At 35.8% G+C, this 20,124-nt stretch overlaps 1 protein-coding gene across 1 annotated transcript; it reads left to right on the top strand.

The window, feature by feature from the left end:
• Positions 1 to 11,575: 11,575 nt before the first annotated feature.
• On the top strand, positions 11,576 to 16,389 carry LOC107831127 (type IV inositol polyphosphate 5-phosphatase 7). The gene is made up of 10 exons (XM_016658856.2): positions 11,576 to 12,030; positions 12,156 to 12,243; positions 13,203 to 13,268; positions 13,383 to 13,467; positions 13,598 to 13,702; positions 13,835 to 14,591; positions 14,708 to 14,901; positions 15,094 to 15,202; positions 15,314 to 15,462; positions 15,654 to 16,389. Exons 1-10 carry the CDS (start codon positions 12,001 to 12,003, stop codon positions 15,868 to 15,870), a joined length of 1,800 nt encoding a protein of 599 aa, XP_016514342.1. The 5' UTR covers positions 11,576 to 12,000; the 3' UTR covers positions 15,871 to 16,389.
• The last annotated feature ends 3,735 nt before the right edge of the window (positions 16,390 to 20,124 follow it).

Raw genomic sequence — 20,124 nt, 5'->3', positions numbered from 1 at the left:
TACGTGTAGATGTTGGATGTTGATATTGTTGCGTATGGCCGGAGCTGGATTTGAAGATGTACCTACGTTCCGGTCATAGTTGCCTCTTGATCTTGGTAGCTTTAGAATTATAATATGTTCATGTATATTTCAAACAGATGTATTTTATTTCATACTAGCTTGTAAATTCTAAATCTTAAAAGGTCATGATTTGTACTATCAGTCCTTGGGAAATGTATAAAGGTTTAGTTATTTTATCATTCATTTGTCTCAATAAGTCGCATTAATTGGATAGTTGTTAATTGGCTTACCTAGCGGGATGGGTTAGATGCCATCACGACTAGTTAGATTTTGTGTCGTGACAATATCATATCTCAGTCTCTGTTATAAACTATTGTCACATCATGTTATTATTGTTTGGGCTATTTGGCATGAGATTTGTGAGCTCGAGAGACTGGAGAGGATGATGACAGAGTGAGGCCGAGGGCCAGATTGGGAGTAATATTGATGGGATCGGGTTGTACGCCGTTACGGGTTTTATTAATTCATGATGGGATCGGGTTGCACTCTACAACATGTATTATTGATTTATGATGGGATTGGGTTGTATGCTGCAATAGGTATTATTGATTCATGATGGGATCGGTCTACGAGCCGCAATATGTTTTATTAGCGCTTGATCAGGATTTGCCCCTCCAGAGTCTGACATACCAGCAGCGAGTGCAGGTACCATATAGTGCTGAGTGACTGAGTATGTTGAGTGATTGAATGTGATGAGTTGGAGTGCGAGAAAATGAGATTGAGTACTCAAAGAGTGTGAGTACATGAGTGCATCATTATGATGCATTGCATTTGACATGCATACTTGACATAGAGATGCATTTCCTCATGCTACACGATTTTGTGGCTTTCATGACTTCACATGAGCATTGACATATAGGCATAGAGATGTACTTTCCTCATACTATCTGAGAATGAAATATCTTATCTGTTGTCAAAGGATTTTGGGGAAAATCACAGTTTTTCTCTGATATACTCACACTTTAGTAATTTCGGTGAAAGATTTGGATTTTACTATTATACCTGAAAAGCATGCCTAATTTCCGTAACTATGAACGAGCTGAGAATCATAATTTTGAGTATTACTTGTACTATTTTCAGTATATTGTTACGAGTTGATCTTGGTTGTTGGTGTTGTACTCTGACCGTTGTCCAAGCTCATCACTACTTTCAACCTAAGTTTAGGTATGTTGCTTATTGAGTACATGGCGTCGGTTGTAGTCATACTACACTTCGGCAACTTGCATGCAGATTTTGGAGTTGATGTTGTTGTGTATGGCGGGAGCTAGCATTGAAGATGTATCTGCGTTCCGATTACAGCTGCCTCTCATTCTTGGTAGCTTTAGAGTTATAAATCTGTTTATGTACATTTCGAATGGATGATGTATTTATTTCATACTATCTTTGTAAACTCTAAATCTTAGAAGCTCGTGATTTGTACTACCAATTCTTGTGGTTTTGGTATAAAAGTTCAGTTATTTCATCATTTATTTTCTCAGTAGATCTCGTAGAGTTGTATTATTGATAAATTGGCTTACCTAGCGGGTTTCCATCAGGACTAGTTGGATTTTGGGTCGTGAGCTCTATGTTTGTAGGTTCTATGAGTCATGAGCAAGTGTCTACTAGAGTCTTGCGGATCGGTATGATGACGTCCATACCTATTTTCGAGAGGCTACAGGGCATCTAGGATAAACTTCACATCTTTCTTTCCTTATCATGCGGTATTGATTCAGCTTGAAGCATAACTCTTTGAATTCCTTCCATTCACTCTTATGCGTATGTGAGCGCTCGGTATCAGCTTTGCATCGACGGCATATGGATTCCATGGATGAGGTACGATATGCGTTTTTGTGTTTTGGTGATGGGCCAGTCTTGAGGACTTGAGGCCAGGTTTAGACTGTAACTTAGGCTCGATAGTTTCAGTTGGATGAGCATGTGCTTTTGGACTTATATGTCGAATAGTGTCCCTATGAGTGGAATTTATGGCTTGGTGAGTGGTTGGATAGCTATATGATGTGTATCATGTGACTGCGGGATGTGTTCAGATGGTTTGAATATGACGAGAAGCGTTAGCTTGAGATGTGAAAAGGACTATTGGATGCTCGATTTATGTAGATGTGTTATACAGTCTTGAGCTATGAGGGTTTTGAGAGATTCTTTCATGTTATTTCATTTATGGAACGAAGTACATTCTTATGTCTTGTTGACTAATTCAGAATCGGGAAGATTAAGTGATTGTGTAGTAGTTGTGGTCGTGAAAGGGCATAGAGAGATATCAGTTTGGGGATAAGCAGGTGGGTTATCACTTTGGGGGTAATCTACAGATGCGTGCTCCTTATGATGATGGTGTGGAGAGTTTCTTTCCATCAGTGAGTTATATGTGTTGCGACTTGAGTTTGGATCGGTGGTGAAGGTTTATCTTACTGTCACGAGGATGAATGCGAGCATAGCAGATGGTTTGAGGTATTTTATGGTTTGTGTTGAATGAGCTTGTGAAGAATTTAGTTGAATCTCAATGCGGTATTATGGAAGTAATAGAGTATGCGCATTATGAGTTATCGAGTGTTTTGTTCTATGTCTTTGATCAACTTGGTATTTCGGATGGTCCCAGCCACATTTATCGGTAGAATAATCTCCCTTTTAGTTGTTTCACTAGCCATGTTGAAGCCGTTTAAGACCCGAGCTGCGGGCACGACTTTATTTTGCAGACCGAGTTGCTCCACGACCCTCAATCGGATGATATTCGCAGAGCTACCTGGATCCACTAAAACACGCTTAACTTGAACTTTATCTAATAAGATAGAAATTACCAGAGCATCATTGTGGGGCTGAGAGATGCCTTCGACCTCTTTGTTGTTGAATGATAAGTTGTCTTTGGTCACGTAATCTCGGGTTCGTTTTTCTCTAGTAAAGTTGGGGAGACTGCTATCGATGATTTGATTGCATGGTTATGTGTTGTACTGATTTCGGTTTGAGGCATACTTGTGAATCAGTTATGACTTGCATGGGTTGAGATCGAGGATGACTCGATTAAGGGAATTTCTGGATACGAATTATATTACACTTTATGGGTATATGAAAATCATGGAATGATTTGACTTGTTATGCATGACGGATGTAGTGCGCATGGAGTAGGAATTTACTCGGTTGCATTAAGGCGGGGTTACTTCTTTGGGTGTTGTTGTGCTAATAGGGCACAGGTCGTTCGGCCCGCTTGGGTGGTGCAATTGAGATTTGAGCAGAGTTGATGACTCTCGAGAAGGTTCTAATGGATTTAAGATTTTTATGTGGCAATTGAGAATTTTTCGGACTTGTATATGGCTAGAATCTGAGATTTGCATCGGATGGTGTCGGGACTTGCGGTATTTCTATATCATTATGGATTCTACATTCAGTATCAGGAAGGTGAAGGAAACGACTTTAGATTCACAGAAGGTCTCTTCAGAGTGGGTGTCTCAATTGTGGTACTTTTGGGGTGCTTAAGAGGGAATACAACGGCTTATGGGCCTTAGGGCGGTGTGGTTTTATATTAGGATCTCTAGTGGTGAGTTTTGGGTAAGGATCATGGTGTTCTGGCAAGGAGAAGTGTCAACTTGAGGGTAATTCGGAAGGAACTCAGAGAAATAGGACAGCTTGATAGTAGTTTGGGTCAGCACGGTAATGGATACGATCGAATCTTTGGGTATATATGATGTGGTGAGTCTCTACATGTGTTTTGTGGTAATACTCTTGGGTTTGGTGACCTGCGTGGTTTGGTTGAGTTAGAGAGATTAAGTTCTGATGGCTGGATTATGTGCAAATGGGTTTCGAAGAGTTCTTGATGGTTCCTACCACGATTTAAGATGGATATTTCCTATCGGCGTGAAGAGCATGTTGCATATTGTGATTCTCTCCTATATGGGATCAAATGGAAGGTTTCTGACTGATCGGGTATGTATTCTGCTAGTGACTCAGAGTTGATTATGAGATTATCGTATTTTTCATATGATGGCATGATAGATGCGGTATGCTGTGTGGGATTGAGGTTTGCATGTACAAGGTCACGGTTCAGTTTTGAAGGAAAGGTCATGAATTCTTAGACAACATGAATGGTTTCAGACGACTAGATGAATGATATTACTACCTGGTATTGCCTGAGAAGGGTGCGTATTTCAGAAGGCGCACTGTGTTTTGACTTACGGATACTTCATTGGTATTGCAGTACTCGCCTGGTTGATCAATTATTGATGTCCAAATTTTGCTATGTGGCATGGAAGAATTATAGAAGTGTTTCTCGTGGATGATTGTGTATGAGAGATGTGATAGTCATTCGAGTAGTGAAGTTTGGACCAGCTATGGTGATTCGTGTGTTCTATGGATTTGGAGACTGGGAGTTCTCAGAAGTGAATTGTTCTGTGGTTGTGGACTGTGAAAATGTGGCCAAAGTTAGCTAGATGGTAGTACGTGCTATGGTTATGTCATTGTGGACTTTTGGAGGACCATTTATCCATTTGGGGATGACCGGAGTTGGTTTGGGGGCCCATTGGTAAGCCCAATGAGGATGTGTATTCTACACCAGGTCGGATTTGTTGACTCAGAACTGTTAGTGTTGAGGGTGTGTCATTCGGTTAGAGTTGAGCTTGTTTGTGTTCTGAGATGTTCTATGTGTTACTTTTCTATGCTACAGGGGGTGTGACTTGTTCGTTATATGCACACGCGATGCGGTTCTGTTTGGGCCTTGCAGGGGAATTTGAGCGAAATGGTTATTGGACTGTTGAATAGTTGATTGCACCTTGGTTATGGTCTCTTCGGACTGTGGTATATTGTGTTACTCTCTTTGTGTACATAATATCGAATTGTGTGTGGTTGTTGATTTTGAGAAATGTGGCTTGAGGTATTTCATAGGACCGGTGTTTGGATAGGGTCACATGTTGCAAAGGATTTATGTCGGGATATGATCCTTTGTGATAGATTCATGTGTTTTGGTTCTACTATGTGTGATAGGTTCATAGCATTGCATTTTTGGTGGCACTTGTTGACCTTGCAGGATGATTCTCTCGTTTGATTCATTTTTCGTGTTTGGGTATATTTGAATTGTTGCTTAGTGGTGCACAGATTGCATGGTTGTGACTTTAGGTTTTATTGGTGTGGAATGTCAATAGAATAGTTGTGTTTGATGAGATAAGGTCGTTGGACCTAGAATGGATACTATCGAATTTGATTGCGATATGTTTGGAAGAACAATATTGGAAGTCATCTTAGTGTTTGGCTTTGGTTCTTGTCAGACGAGAGAGAGAGAGAGAGAGAGAGAGAGAGAGAGAGAGAGAGAGAGAGAGAGCTCCATGACTTGTTGGCCCGATGAGTGGTTATGAATTTCTATGTGCTTCTTTCATCATCGGCAGTGTACGAAGAATTTGAACGAGGTTTTATTTGATATGAGGTTTACTACAGGTATCGGGTTTGTTTTGAGCAGCTACTGTGATCAGGAATTATTGCTATGAGTATGCGAGTTGTGCGGGATATCATGTGATTACATCTTGGGTTATGGTTATGGCTCGATACAGCTTGTTCATACATATTCAATGTGTAGATACGAGATTCAGGTCTTATAAGAAATTTCGAATGTTAGAAATTGGGTTTTAAGGCTTACAGACTAAGGTTAAAGTAATGATCTTCAGATATGTCGTGTTGTCAGGCTTACATGGATTGGGTGACATGGGATCACCCCCGGGGATATGCATTGTAAGGTTACACGTCGATTTGATGGCTTTGGAACGACTCTGGCACGTTCGAGGACGAACGTATGTTTAAGTGGGGGAGAATGTAATGACCCGATTGGTTTGAGCATTTGCACTTTGCTTGGTGGTTAGAGGGCATGAGTAGCTCCTTATGATGTATTATGAACTGTATGTATCATTGGTTTTGGCTTTCAGGTGATTCGAAATTGATTCAGAAGAATGATTCTCAACTAGGAAGCTTTAAGTTGGAAGAGTTGACCAAGTTTGACTTTTGAGTATTTAACCTAGGATCGGAGTTTTGATGGTTCCGTTAGGTCCGTATGGTGATTTTGAACTTGGGAATATGCCCGGATTTGCATTTGGAAATTCTCTAGAAGGTTTTGGGACTAATTGGCGAAAGTTGGCAATTTGAAGGTTTAGAATATTCATAAGTTTGACCGGGAGTTGAAGGGTTTGGATTATGGTTCCGGAATGGAATAGGTTCGTTATCTCATTTGGGACTTGTATGCAATATTTGAATTCATTCCGAGTTGATTTGATAAGGTTCGGCAAGAGTTTTGGAAGTTGAAAAATTTAAAGTTCAATAAGTTCGATTTGAGGTGCGATTCGTGGTTTTGATACTGTTATACGTGATTTGAGGCCTCGAGTAAGTTCGTGTTATGTTATGAGACTTTTTTCTATGTTTGGACAGGGTCCCAAAGGGCTCGGGTGAGTTTCGGATAGGTTTTGGGTTGTGTTGCGCTCGCTTTTTTTTTATGTTTCGACGTCATTTCTTCAAGCATAAATGGTACCACATTAAGCAAATGAGCTCTAATTTTTGTTTTTATTGAAGCATCAGATCCGTGTCGTAATTTTGGAATCATAGCAACTAAAATCATCAAGTTTCGACATCGTATGAGGAATTTATGGTCATTTTACTAAGAATTTGGTTGCCAAATATTTTTCAGATTAATTACGCAATTGTCACTGCATTGGTATTTAAAAATCTGCAATATTTTCAAATATCGAAACCAACATAACTCCTTCATTATAAGGTCAAATGGGGTGATTCAAAAGCCTAACTTGATTGAAATTTTACAAGGAATGCATTGGAGACATCAAAAGCGAGTTTCGGAATCGTTGGTATAAGAAACGAGACAGAAGAACTGGGCAGAAGCATATAATATCGAGAGTTTGTTCATTTGGTCGTATTTTGAGTTGCGGAGCTCGGAATTGGGCGATTTTGGAGGCGACGTTTACCACATAGATTTGGGTAAGTGTTATATACTCGATTTTAATTATATTTCATGAATCCATCTTCGTTTTTGGCATTTGATTAATGATTTCAAAGTGAAATTTGGGGGGTTTATCTAAAATTTCATAAAGTGAGTTTTTGAGTTTTGAACATCGATTCGGAGTCGTATTTGAGTGAAACTAGTATGGTTGGACTCGTAATTGAATGGGTTATCATATTTTGTAAGTTTTGTTGAGTTCCGAGGTGGGGGCACGGGTTTGACCTTTTGGTTGACTTTGGACTTTTGATTAAAGATTCAACCTTTATCGATTGGGTTTGTTTCCTTTGGTATTATTTGATGTTCCTGAGTTACTTTTGGCTAGTTTTTAGCCGTTCGGAGGTTGGTACGCGCGGGATGGCATTTTTAGAGTATTATTTGGCTTGCTCGGTATTGGATTTGGTTTGTTCGAGGTAAGTAACACTTCTAAACTTGGTGCTGAGGGTATGAACCCCTGAATATATGTGTTATGTGTTTGATGATGAGGTTACGCACATGCTAGGTGACAGGCGTGTGGGTGTGCACCGTGTGAATTATGACTCGGTTGATTATGTAGTACTGTGTAGTTACATAATCTTGTTTCTCTCCATGAAATTCCTACGTGTTAAAGTAATTGAGTTGTGATCCATGTTAGAAATCATGTTTAGGCTATATACTGATTCTGTTGGGACCCACTAAGGTCATTTATGTTGTTGAGTTATTTGCTTAAATTATAATTATGTACTCAGTCAAATTCATTCATTTGCATACCATACCTCAGTCTCTGTTATAAATTGTTGTCACATAATATTATTATTATTTGGGTTGTTTGGCATAAGATTTGTGAGCCCGATAGGCTGGAGAGGATGATGGTTGAGTGAGGCCGAGGGCCCGATTGAGAGTAATATTGATGGGATCGGGCTACACGTCGCAACAAGTTTTATTAATTCATGATGGGATCTGGCTGCACACCGCAATAAATATTATTGATTCATGATGGGATCGGGTTGCACGCTGCAGCAAGTATTATTGATCCATGATGGAATCGAGTTACGCGCCATAGCAGGTTTTATTACCGTTTGGGCAAGATCAGCCCCTCCGGAGTCTGACCTACCAGCAGTGAGTGTAGGTACAATAGAATGTTGAGTGACTGAGTATGCTGAGTGATTGAGCGTGATGAGTGGGAGTGCAAGACAGTGAGATTGAGTACTCTTAAAGTGTGAGTACATGACTTCATCACTGTGATGCATTGCATACTTGACATACATGCATAAAGATGCATTTCCTCATGCTACACGGTTTTGTGACATTCATGACTTCACATGCACATCGACATATAGGCATAGAGATGTACTTTCCTCATGCTATCTGAGAATGAAATATCTTATCTGTTGTCAAAAGTTTTTGGGAAAAATCGCAGTTTTTATCTGATATACTCACACTTTGGTAATTTCGGTGAAAGATTTGGATTTTACTGTTATACCTTAAAAGCATGCCTATTTTCCGTAACTATAAACGAGCTGAGCATCATATTTTTGAGTATTACTTGTACTATTTTCTGTATATTGTTACGAGTTGATCTTGGCTGTTGGTGTTGGACTCTGACCGTTGTCCAAGCTCATCACTGCTTTCAACCTAAGGTTAGGTATGTTGTTTATTGAGTACATGAGATCGGTTGTATTCATACTACACTTTGGCAACTTGCGTGCAAATTTTGGAGCTGATGTTGTTGTGTATGGAGGGAGCTAGCATTGAAGATGTATCTGCGTTCCTGTTACACCTGCCTCTCATTCTTGGTAGATTTAGATTTATAAATCTGCTTATGTACATTTCGAACAGATGATGTATTTATTTCATACTAACTTTGTAAACTCTAAATCTTAGAAGCTCATGATTTGTACTACCAATGCTTGGGATTTTTGTATAAAAGTACAGTTATTTTATCATTTATTTTCTCAGTAGATCTCCTTGAGTTGGATTATTAATAAATTGGCTTACCTAGCGGGTTGAATTAGGTGCCATCATGACTAGTTGGATTTTGGGTCATGACACATATATTAAACTACCAATAGCACTAGCATAGTCTAATTGACTAACAGATCTTCCGGGGTTCTCAACCATCTTGCTAGAAACGTCAAATAGAGTATTAAATTCTTTAATATCCAAATGATTAAATTTGGAAAGAACCTTGTCAATGTAATGAGATTGACATAAGGCAAAACCCCCCACTATGTCTTTTAGCTTTAACACCTAAGATAATATCAACTTCTCCTAAATCTTTCATTTTAAATTGAGAATTTAAATGCTTTTTAGTTTCATTTATGCCTTGCATGTTAGTTCCTATGATTAGCATGTCATCAATATAAAGACATACTATCACTCCATAATTCTTTGTGGATTTGGAATAAATGCATTTATCTGCTCCGTTATGTTTAAAACCATTTGATAAAATAACACTATCAAATTTTTCATGCCATTATTTTGGATCTTGTTTTAATCCATACAAGGACTTAACTAATTTATAAACTTTCTTCTTATTTCCAGGAAGCACAAACCCTTCGGGTTGCTCCATATAAACTTCTTCAAAAAGATCACCATTTAAGAATGTCGCCTTAACATCTATTTGATGGACATTTAGATTATACATTGATGCCAAAGCAAACAATACTCTTATTGAGGTAATCCTGGCCACATGAGCATATGTGTCAAAATAATCTACTCCTGCCTTTTGTCTAAATCCTTTGGCTACTAGTCTAACTTTAAAAGATTGTAGATGAGTATTGTATTTTCTTCTGAAAATCCATTTACACCCAATATGTTTAGTATTAGAAGGTAAATCTGCCAATACCCATGTACTATTTGATAAAAGAGAATCCATTTCATCATTTACAGCTTCTTTCCAGAAAGCCAAATCCCGCAAAGCCATAGCCTCACTATAGGTTTTAGGATCCTCTTCTAAATTTAAAATAAAGGGTATTTTATTTAATACTCCATCTCTATTTCCTTCTACCAAAAAGACTAGTGCTTGAGAAGAAATAAAATCAGAACGTATATTTTTCTCCTTTCTAACTACTTGACTTTTCTTTGGTTCTACAGGAGATTCAATTGTCTTTCTTTTATTATTAGAAGAAGAACTAGGCTCTGCACAATTTTCTTGAGTTACTGCATTATCACCAATTCTTGTTGCATTACCCACCTTCTTTAGTAAATTATGTATCCTCGTGTGAACTATTAGAATCACCAATAAATTTTGTTTTCAAGAACTCAACATCTTTAGATTCCACAATATATTTAGACTCAATGTCCAATAATTTGTATGCCTTTGAGTTCTCAGCATATCCTACAAATATGCTTTTAATTCCTCTATGTCCTAACTTAGTTCTTTTAGGATCTGAAATTCTATAATAGGCTAAACAACCCCCTTAAGAAATTTAAGTTAGGCTTTCTTCCTTTCCATAATTCATATGGTGAAACCTTAAACTTCTTTGAAGGTACTCTATTGTGCACAAAACAAGCCGTTAACAAAGCTTCCCCCCACAAATTCGTTGGTAACTTTGCATGTAAAAGCATGGCATTTATAACCATATCTACCAACGTTTTTTTTTTTTCAGCAAGACCATTTGTCGTGGGGTATACAGTGCACTGACTTGGTGAATCAAATTATTTTCTTCACAAAATACAAAATATTTATTGAAAAGATATTCGCCTCCTCGATCACTACGTAGGATTTTAATCTTCTTTTCCAATTGATTTTCAACTAATGCTTTGTAACTCTTAAACATATCAAGGTTAAGATATGGATATATGGGATTATATATTTGATCCTGTATTTTTGACACTCGAAGGGAGGGGTGGAGTGACACTATGGGTGGGTTTCATATACTCGTACAATTTATCTGATAACCTTACACGGCTACACACAACATAACTTGCAAGCGTTCTTAATTTTAGCCTGAAAAATTACATGTCTCTTGCCCCAACTTGATTGGCCTGCCAACCTTGCGTTTTGGATTTTTGATTATTGAAAAAACAAAAGATTTAACTTTGATGTAGAGTGTAGACTGAAAAGGTATAAGTTTTTAAATATTATTAACGTAAAGTAATTTGCAACAATAAGTTTGTTTATTTAAAAATACTACTAGTAATTTTAATTAAAAAATACTACTCCTTTTTTAGTCGGCTAAAAAGAACGGCATTATTTTCTTTTTGCCAATTCAGAATTTTTATTTTAGCAACATTTTACATACCCTTTTTGTCTATTTTATGTGAAGGCATATAAAACAAATAAGACTATTAAAATTTATGTTCTTAAACATGTTATGATATTTTTATAGCTACGTAATCATCTCATGAAAAAATAAAGTATAAAAAAATTAAAGATGAATTATTTCTAAGCACAATATTTTTTAGGAATGGACTAATTTCACAATTAAAATTGGACAAATAGAAAAGAAAAAAAAAAAGTTTAACCTTTGTGGGAGAGGGTGTCTGTGAGTGAGAGAGAGAGAGAGAGAGATAACATACAAAGATAGGGGGATAGTTTGCACTTTATTCTCTTCAAGTTCCATACTCCACTTTGTTGTAGCAAAAAACGAGGTTTTGTTTCTTTCTGTCTTTCCTTCTCTTTTTTTAGCCTTACTTTGTCTTGTGCTAAACTTAAAAGTGATTGCTGTCTCTCCCTTGGTCTTTCTGTTGTCTTGCTTCCTTTTTCTTCTCTTACAGTCCTACTATATACTGCAACGTGTGTAAATTCTACTGTAACGTTATTATAGATTAGTGATTTTGCCAACAAAGAAATAATCTTTGAAGAGTGCTCATTCTCAAGTTGCTAAATCATTTTTGGTTTTTGGTCATTTACTACACAACAATTAGTCAGAAACTGAAGTAGCACAAAGACAGACTTTCCAGATTTTGATTTTATTTGGATCACTCTGAATATATGTAATTCAGAATTATTTGGAAGAGGGGGAAGGGAAGAAATAGTGACAGAGAAAATGAGGGATGAATATTCCAAGAAAATCAAGGTGAATTCTTCTAAAAGAATCTTTTTCCTTTTGCTTTCATTTCTTGGAAAATGCAATTTTGGAGTTTTGTTTTTGTGCTAACTCAATTATTGGTTTCCTGACATTTTCCCCTTTGATTGTTGAAGCTGTCCTGGTCAAGAAAATTAGTTAGGAAATGGTTCAATATTAAGGGCAAAATTGAAGAATTTCAGTCTGATGAATCTGTCTGTGGAGGTCAGCATCTAATTTCCTCTAGCTTTGAGCCAATTTTTTCTATATATAATTCAAGTTTGAGATACTGGATGGTGGTTTGAAGAAGATTAACGTGAAAAATTTTTGAGAAAGAGGGGGTGGGGGAAAAGGAAATAGGAAAGATTGGGAGGGATAAGATTTACCAAAATTAGAGCCTCAAATCAAGAGATACATATTCCATTAAGTTGTTATAATTTTTAAAAAAAATTATTATGTAGGATAATTATTTGAAAATATTTATATAAAGTGTAATTAGGGCTCTTAAATCATCAGGAGGTGTAAAATTTCATATCCTATATTTCATTGTCCTAAAAAACAAATAAATACTTTCAAGTTCAATCAATAAACCAAGAACAATTAAAACTATTTAACGTGTGTATATGTGTGTGTGTGTGTGTGTATTGCTTTTTCCTCCTTTTCCTTGTTCTTTTCTTTTTGTTTGTATTGTTTTGGGTTGGGGGGTTTGTTGTGCCCGGGGGGGGGGGGGGGGGTGTGCTTTGTGCATCTGTATTGGGATTTTCTCTGGGGTCACTAAAACCAGGAGATTATATATCTGCATTCTTCTTTGTTTACAAAGTTTAGGTGAATCTTCATTTTGTGCTTCTGTTCTGTTCTTTTGTTTTCCATTTGAGGGTGTCAAACTTTGGGAGATGGATATTTATCTCTAGCTGCACGATATGTTTATGGTGATTGGTGAAGGGATTGTTTCAAAATTTGAAATTCAAGCCTTATGAGAAAATTCCTAAAAATTATTGGAATTGTATTTATTTATTTATTTATTCTCTACCTCCAACCAAAATTGATGGCTCTCTTCCCTAAAGATAATGTAAAATACAGTCATTCCTAATTTTGCAATTTGTTAACTGTTAGAATCATGGTTGATTTTTACCAACGTCACCAACTCTTCAATTGGGAAGTAATGTTAATCTTCCCTTCTTTAGGAAGTTATGAGTGGAGAAGAAGCATATCCGACTGGGAGCATTGCACAATGAAGAAGAGTAAAACAGGTAAGTGGCATGATCGGTACTCTAGATGCATATAATGCCCAACTGTGGTATATAAGAGACTCTTGTTCAATGATTTAAACTAATTCTAGTTTCTTTGCCCTCTCAAATGACCAGAAAAATCAACCAGGGGTATGGAACATCCCGCACGGAGAAGTGTCGATCTTGATCGTCCACAGATTATAAATGTACATAATTATAGGTTTGCCTTCTTGATATATCCAATAGATATTCCAGATTTTGTCTCTTTTGCCTTTATAGTCACTGGTCAGTGACAACATCAATATTTTTTGGTACCCAGTTACTAATATTTTTAATTTCATATTGCTCAGAGTCTTTGTGTCTACATGGAATGTGGGCGGAGAATCACCACCGAGCAATTTGAATCTAGATGAATGGCTTCATTCCTCACCCCCTGCAGATATTTATGTACTTGGGTATGTGCTATACGATTTGATTCTCATTTTTTTTTCTTTCCAAAGTTTGTCATTTACCACAGTAGCTAAAACATCTTTTGGGTTACATTTTACCATAGTTGACTGCAATATTGTTCGTTGTTGCATTTTCAGATTTCAGGAAATAGTTCCGCTAAATGCTGGTAATATTCTGGGAGTTGAAGACACTGGCCCTGCCAAAAAGTGGATTGCTTTGATCGGGAAGACATTAAACAGCAGTCCTGGTACTAGTGGAGGTAATGGTTACTACACTTCTTCTCCTGTTCCAGATCCAATTGCCGAGTGGAATGCTGACTTTGAGGGGTCAAAAAGACACAAGGCATCGTCCTTCTTTCATCGCCGGTCATTCCAGACTCCTCAATGCGGGAGCATGGAAAATGATCCATCCACCTCGCAACCTCGCATGGATGGACGATACAGTGTTTGTGATCGAGTAATTTTTGGTCATAGGTCTAGTGATTTTGATCCTAATATTAGGTGGGAGCAGAGGCAAAGTGACTATTCTTCTGCTCACTGGCCAAGTGATTATTCATCTTGTCACAGGCCAAGCGATTATTCATCTGGTCATAGGCTTAGTGACTATTCCTGCGGACAAAGGCCAAGTGATTTCTCCAGATGCGGCTCGTCAAATGATGATTATGGACCTGCAGATTCGCCAACTACTTCGTTTTCACCTGTCACAAATGGAGGGTACGCTCCTATGGAATATGGTTATAGAATGCCCAAAAATTCAACCTACTGTTTAGCTGCAAGTAAACAAATGGTTGGCATTTTTCTCACTGTATGGATGCGGAGTGATTTGAGGGAACATGTTCGGAATATGAAAATATCATGTGTTGGCAGAGGGTTGATGGGTTACCTTAGGAATAAGGTAATTTTTAAGTGCAGAAAAGCTTGGTCATTTTTTGGCTGATTTAGAGATTTGCACATCTCGACTTAGAAAAGAAATACTTAACGTAACGTGCAATTCCATGCTTGGTTTTGCAGGGATCTATTTCAATCAGTATGCAGTTCCATCAGACAAGCTTTTGCTTTGTTTGCACTCACTTAACCTCTGGTCAAAAAAAGGGTGATGAGTTGCGCAGAAATTCTGATGTCATGGAGATCCTAAAGAAAACGAGATTTCCACAAGTTAATGGTGCAGGTGAAGAGAAGTCACCAGAGACTATACTTGAACACGAGTAAGATGACTGTTTACTTTGTCAAAATAACTCCAGTTGTTTTATGAAGATAATTGAGGGGAAAAGGATGGAAAGGCTTGAGTTTAATATAGTTGTTTCCATGTAAAACCATGCTCAGTTTACATTTTTTAATTTGTTTAATCTGAAATATTCAATGCATCCATTTTCTGATGATTATCCAACCTTTTTCAGCCGGGTTATTTGGCTTGGGGATTTGAACTATCGGATTGCACTTTCTTATCGTTCTGCAAAAGCACTTGTTGAGATGCAAAACTGGAGAGCATTGTTGGGAAATGACCAGGTGTCCTAACAATCTTGTGTTTTTCCTCCCACTCCTTTACCTGAACTTAATTTAGTTTGAAATCGTCGTAGGACAATGTTCAAGTGATCTTGTTTTCTATTTCCTTGACAGCTGAGGATAGAACAAAGACGTGGTCGAGTTTTTGTGGGATGGAAAGAAGGAAAGATATTTTTTCCACCAACATATAAATATTCTAGGAATTCAGATATGTATGCTGGGGAAGACATTCAACCAAAGGAGAAGCGTCGCACACCTGCATGGTTAGTGTTATTCTTTGACTATTAAAAAATAAATAGTTCTCAATCTAAAATCGCTATGCAATCCTTAAACAAAAGCATTAAAAATAATAACAAACTAAAAAAGAAGAATAATTTTGCATCCCTTTATCAAAATATCTACTGAAGATTTATCTATTAAGTTTAGAACTAATATGTGCAATTTCCATCTGAAGGTGTGATCGGATTTTGTGGCATGGAAGGGGTTTCCAACAGTTGTCTTATGTGCGTGGGGAATCTAGATTTTCAGATCATAGACCCGTTTTCAGTATTTTTTGGGTTGAAGTTGAATCAGTACACAGTAGATTGAGGAAAATGAGTTGTTCAAGCTCAAGAATTGAGGTGGAGGAGCTCTTGCCCTATGCACATGGTTATACCGAGCTTTGTTTCTAATTCTGAAGTAGAATGAGGACATAAAGCCTCAGTATTCGGTAGATACTCCAACTTTTAATGGCTAGCTTACCTTGAGATGGAATGAGGATTCACATTCTTCTCCTTCAAGTTAACATTGCTTTAGGAGCAAAATATTAATGTTTCATTAACAAACTCCAACTTTCACACAAGTGTCATCTTTCCTCCATTGTGTTAGGTAATTATGCTATTTATTTGGTCCTAATAACTGTCAACTGTACGTACAACACAAGCTTGTAGCTTGGTTGCTTGGTTTGGTGCCTTTTGGTGAGATTGTGGCCAGCCATGTAAGAGACACGGCGTATCAACATGCTGGAAATCTGAGCTCATGAGCTATGGTTTTGAGTCTACTTTCTTTTGGATACTAAGTATTTTTTGGGGGGGGGAATTTTAACAGGATGAACTTAACCAACAGTTAGAAGGATTTCCAAGTGGGAAAATGATAGTTCTGTTCCAAGATTCTTTATATATTAGTTAGGTATAGAAATTCAATGACGTGAAGAGAATGAGATATGGTGCAAATTAATCGTGTTTCAGTTTTGCCTTATGTTTCAATGAAGAAAAGGCAGAGATCTGATCATGTGTTGTATACTGTTTACTCCATTACTATGTAGCGGAAAAACATATTACTTTACTTTTTACTACTTCCTAGTACTATAATGAGAGTTGATCTGGCAAAGGAAAAGAAAGAAGACAGCCGACGGTGAAACTCTAACGATTAAATACGGAAGAGAAGAGCATTATATTGAGAATAATGACTATTACTTTATTCTTTATGTTAATAAGAAGACGTTGGATGGTGTGAGTATAAATAAAATGGTGTTTGTAAGAATTTGGAAGGTATAATTTATGTGCTCTAATTTTGAAAAAGTCACCCAACGTTTTCTATTCTTTTGCGAAAAGGTAACACGTTTGAAAACAAAGTAAACAATAGGCATTAGATACTAATACGAAGGACCACACCTTTTCAAGTAAATTTAGCATTTTTGTGCAATTTTTTATATGTAAGATATTTAAATTATTTAGAAGAGTATTTTGGTAATTCAACTTTTGACTTAAGGGCTTCCCACTTATAATATAATTAGTTTCTCGACACGTGCGTTCCCAAAGGGCACGGCCAAGTCCAAGATGAGCACGACCGTCATTCGTAAGGAGCATTCTTTGGGCAGATAGGAGCCAATGAAGACCTCATGCCCATTGCGTTTACCGAATCCGAGAGTCCGAGCATACTAGTCATGGACCAGACCATCGCACAACGAAGCGAGGACGAAGTGGATGTGGAACTGTAATTGATCATCCTCAACTTTCTTCTTCTTCGTGAAATGAAATGAAGAGAAAGAAGGTGCCCGGCCTGCACGTGTATATAAGTTATGTAATATATGATTCTGCGTATTTTTTAGGATATATGTAATGAAACCATATCCTGAATAAGTTGCTACGAACTCATTATAAGTGTGCATTGTTCCTAGTTGTTGCATTAAGTACTTTAAAATTTAATCACGGTTGAACTAAGAAAGGTTATGCCACTTCTCCAATTAATAGACAACTTACTATTACCACATTGAATCTTCGTCATAGAATTTCCAATTGTAAGTTTGGGTTGCTACTGTCAGTAATTACTAATTATAAGACTTCAGTCTCATCCCTCTTGAAAATTTTGCTACTTGCTTTTTGGCAATTTCTTTCGTCATCTTAAATATTTCTTGAAAACCGAATGTAATCCAACGTGATTACTCTGTTGGAAATATTCAATCTCTAATTATTTTCTATCTCAAGCTCAGATTTCTCTTTCGCTCACTCAAAAATATCTTGTTGCATTAGCAATTGTGGCGTCGTCACATCAATGCTTATCATGTCGAAATTCCATATGTATAAATAAATGAGATAAACAAAATAAACTGGTACTCATTTTTGCTCTCGATATTTGAATTGCAATAAACATATTGGGACGTATCGGAGGGAGTATGATGTTACCTCACATATCAAAAATTATTTTTTCATATTCAAACTATTTAAATATAAACATAGTTCTCAAATACATGATAACATGACACATCACTTTATAAGCTCGATTATATTCTATATAGCTTCAACATCTCTTTGAGGTGGCAAAGAATTCACACGCTATTCAGTATAATCCCTATATTTTTATATATCAACATATGAACCTCAATCCTAGTTATTATGCATGTAGAAGCATAAGACACATTTATATACTATGCAATCCACAAAATATTATCAATATGGTTTAATATGTATAATTTTGCATAAAATAGAAATATCTAAAATGATGAAACGTTTATCATATTTCAGTTAGTGTCCACATAGAACCCAATAACTCAAAGATGTAGTTCCTGATCATATAAAAAAATAAAATTAATTTATTAAAAATCTGCAACCTCTTAAAAAATAATTCTAAAGAGGAATATCATTTTCTTTTCATGATCTCAGATGACATAAACAATAACTTTCAAGTATAGATATGATCCTTTCAAATAATATACTTTATATCATTTCACTACTTGAAAATAAATTTCACATGATTTCATTCATGAAAATAATATATATATATATATATATATATATATATATATATATATATATATATATATATATATATATATATATATATATATGTTTATATGTTTATAACTATAGGCTACTAAAATGATTTTCACAAAATTCACAGAAGGTATGAAATTAATAGGAATAAGTAAAAGAATATGACTAAGAAAGTAGAACCTGATTTTCATTATCGCTCTCTTTATGAATCCATGCTTTGGAGATGATCTTCTTCCAAAATTGTGGCATCAAATATTTCTAATCATGATCTGAAAAAGAAGAAAAAATTAAAATCATATATCTCATGAGCATTATGACAATTAAATATTCCTCTGAGTTGCAGCAACACTGGTCGATGATCCATACTTTTGAAATTGCGTGGCTGCGAAATGCATGTATTTAAGTCACTGCATATATAACAAGCCAGATTAAAGGTTGATATGAACGTGTTAGATTTAGAATCCACCGAATCATTAACACCAAAGCAAACCATGAGAAAGAGAGATACTTGTTAGACACATCCTTTATTTGTCCAATCTTACAATAAATATGTCCATGAAAATCCGATCTTCGTGCTGGCAAAATATTATGCAGAGTGCTATTTTTCTTCTCCGTCGGAAAGAAGATGACTGTTTGAATGGTTATGATTTTCTAATGAAGGGGTACGAAGGTTTGGAGGTTATTTGTAGCCATATATAGGAGGGTAATTAGATTTTAGGAAGGGTAAAAAGATAAATTAACTTTTAACTTAAGGGCTTCCCGCTCTTAATATAGTATTAGCCTTAGGGTACGCGCTTTGCGCGTGTGTTTCCCATGTCAATAAATAAATATATTTTTTTAAAATTATATAAATTAATATTAGTAAATAATATACTTGAATTCTAAAATAAAAATAAAATAGATAACTTTCTAAAAATATAAATGTTGATCCCATTTAGCAGCCAAAATAAAGGATGAAATCTTGTAAATGGAAGTCTTCAAAGAATGATAAGAATAACTTATAAAAATTATTGTTGATTTTTTCCTAATATAGAAACAAACAAGTAAAAAAAATACTTTTACTACGATAAATTTTCAAATAATACAAATTGATAAGTGGTATTATAAACTTTAAAGATGACTAATATTTAATTTATAATTTATAATAAATAATATAGTATATAATATATATATATATATAAGGAGCTGTCATTTGCTGGAATATTTATGGGGGGAAAAGAAAATCAATTAATGACAGCTCATTTAGAATATATTTTTATCTTTTACTATTTTTTCCTTATTGCTTCAAGTCTGCAAATATTAATAGAAAAATAATTATTGAGTGCATTATTGAGTAAAATCTACTCATTTAGAATACATTTTTCTTTAAGATTCTGCAAGCTGAAATAATTACTGAGCGTAATTTTTAAATATTATATAAAAATTCAATAGATAAAATTTAAGTGGATTTTGAAGTTCTAAATTTTAAGATTAACATACAATGTGTTATAGTTATGTTGCATAGTCCAAATAAGGAAAGAATTTATTTAAGATAAAATCTTTATTGATTTAAACTTTTAATTATTAGATTTTCTACATAATTCAAATAAAAAAATTTAATAATCAACATTTTAACTGATTTAGAATTCTACATATTTTAAAATTACAGTAATTGTTTCCAATGATTATGTTTAT

The sequence above is a fragment of the Nicotiana tabacum genome, chromosome 22, assembly GCF_000715075.1.
Source record: "Nicotiana tabacum cultivar K326 chromosome 22, ASM71507v2, whole genome shotgun sequence".
NCBI lineage: Eukaryota > Viridiplantae > Streptophyta > Magnoliopsida > Solanales > Solanaceae > Nicotiana > Nicotiana tabacum.
Note: the sequence above shows the minus strand (reverse complement) of the source record. Positions and strands in the feature narration are given on the sequence as shown.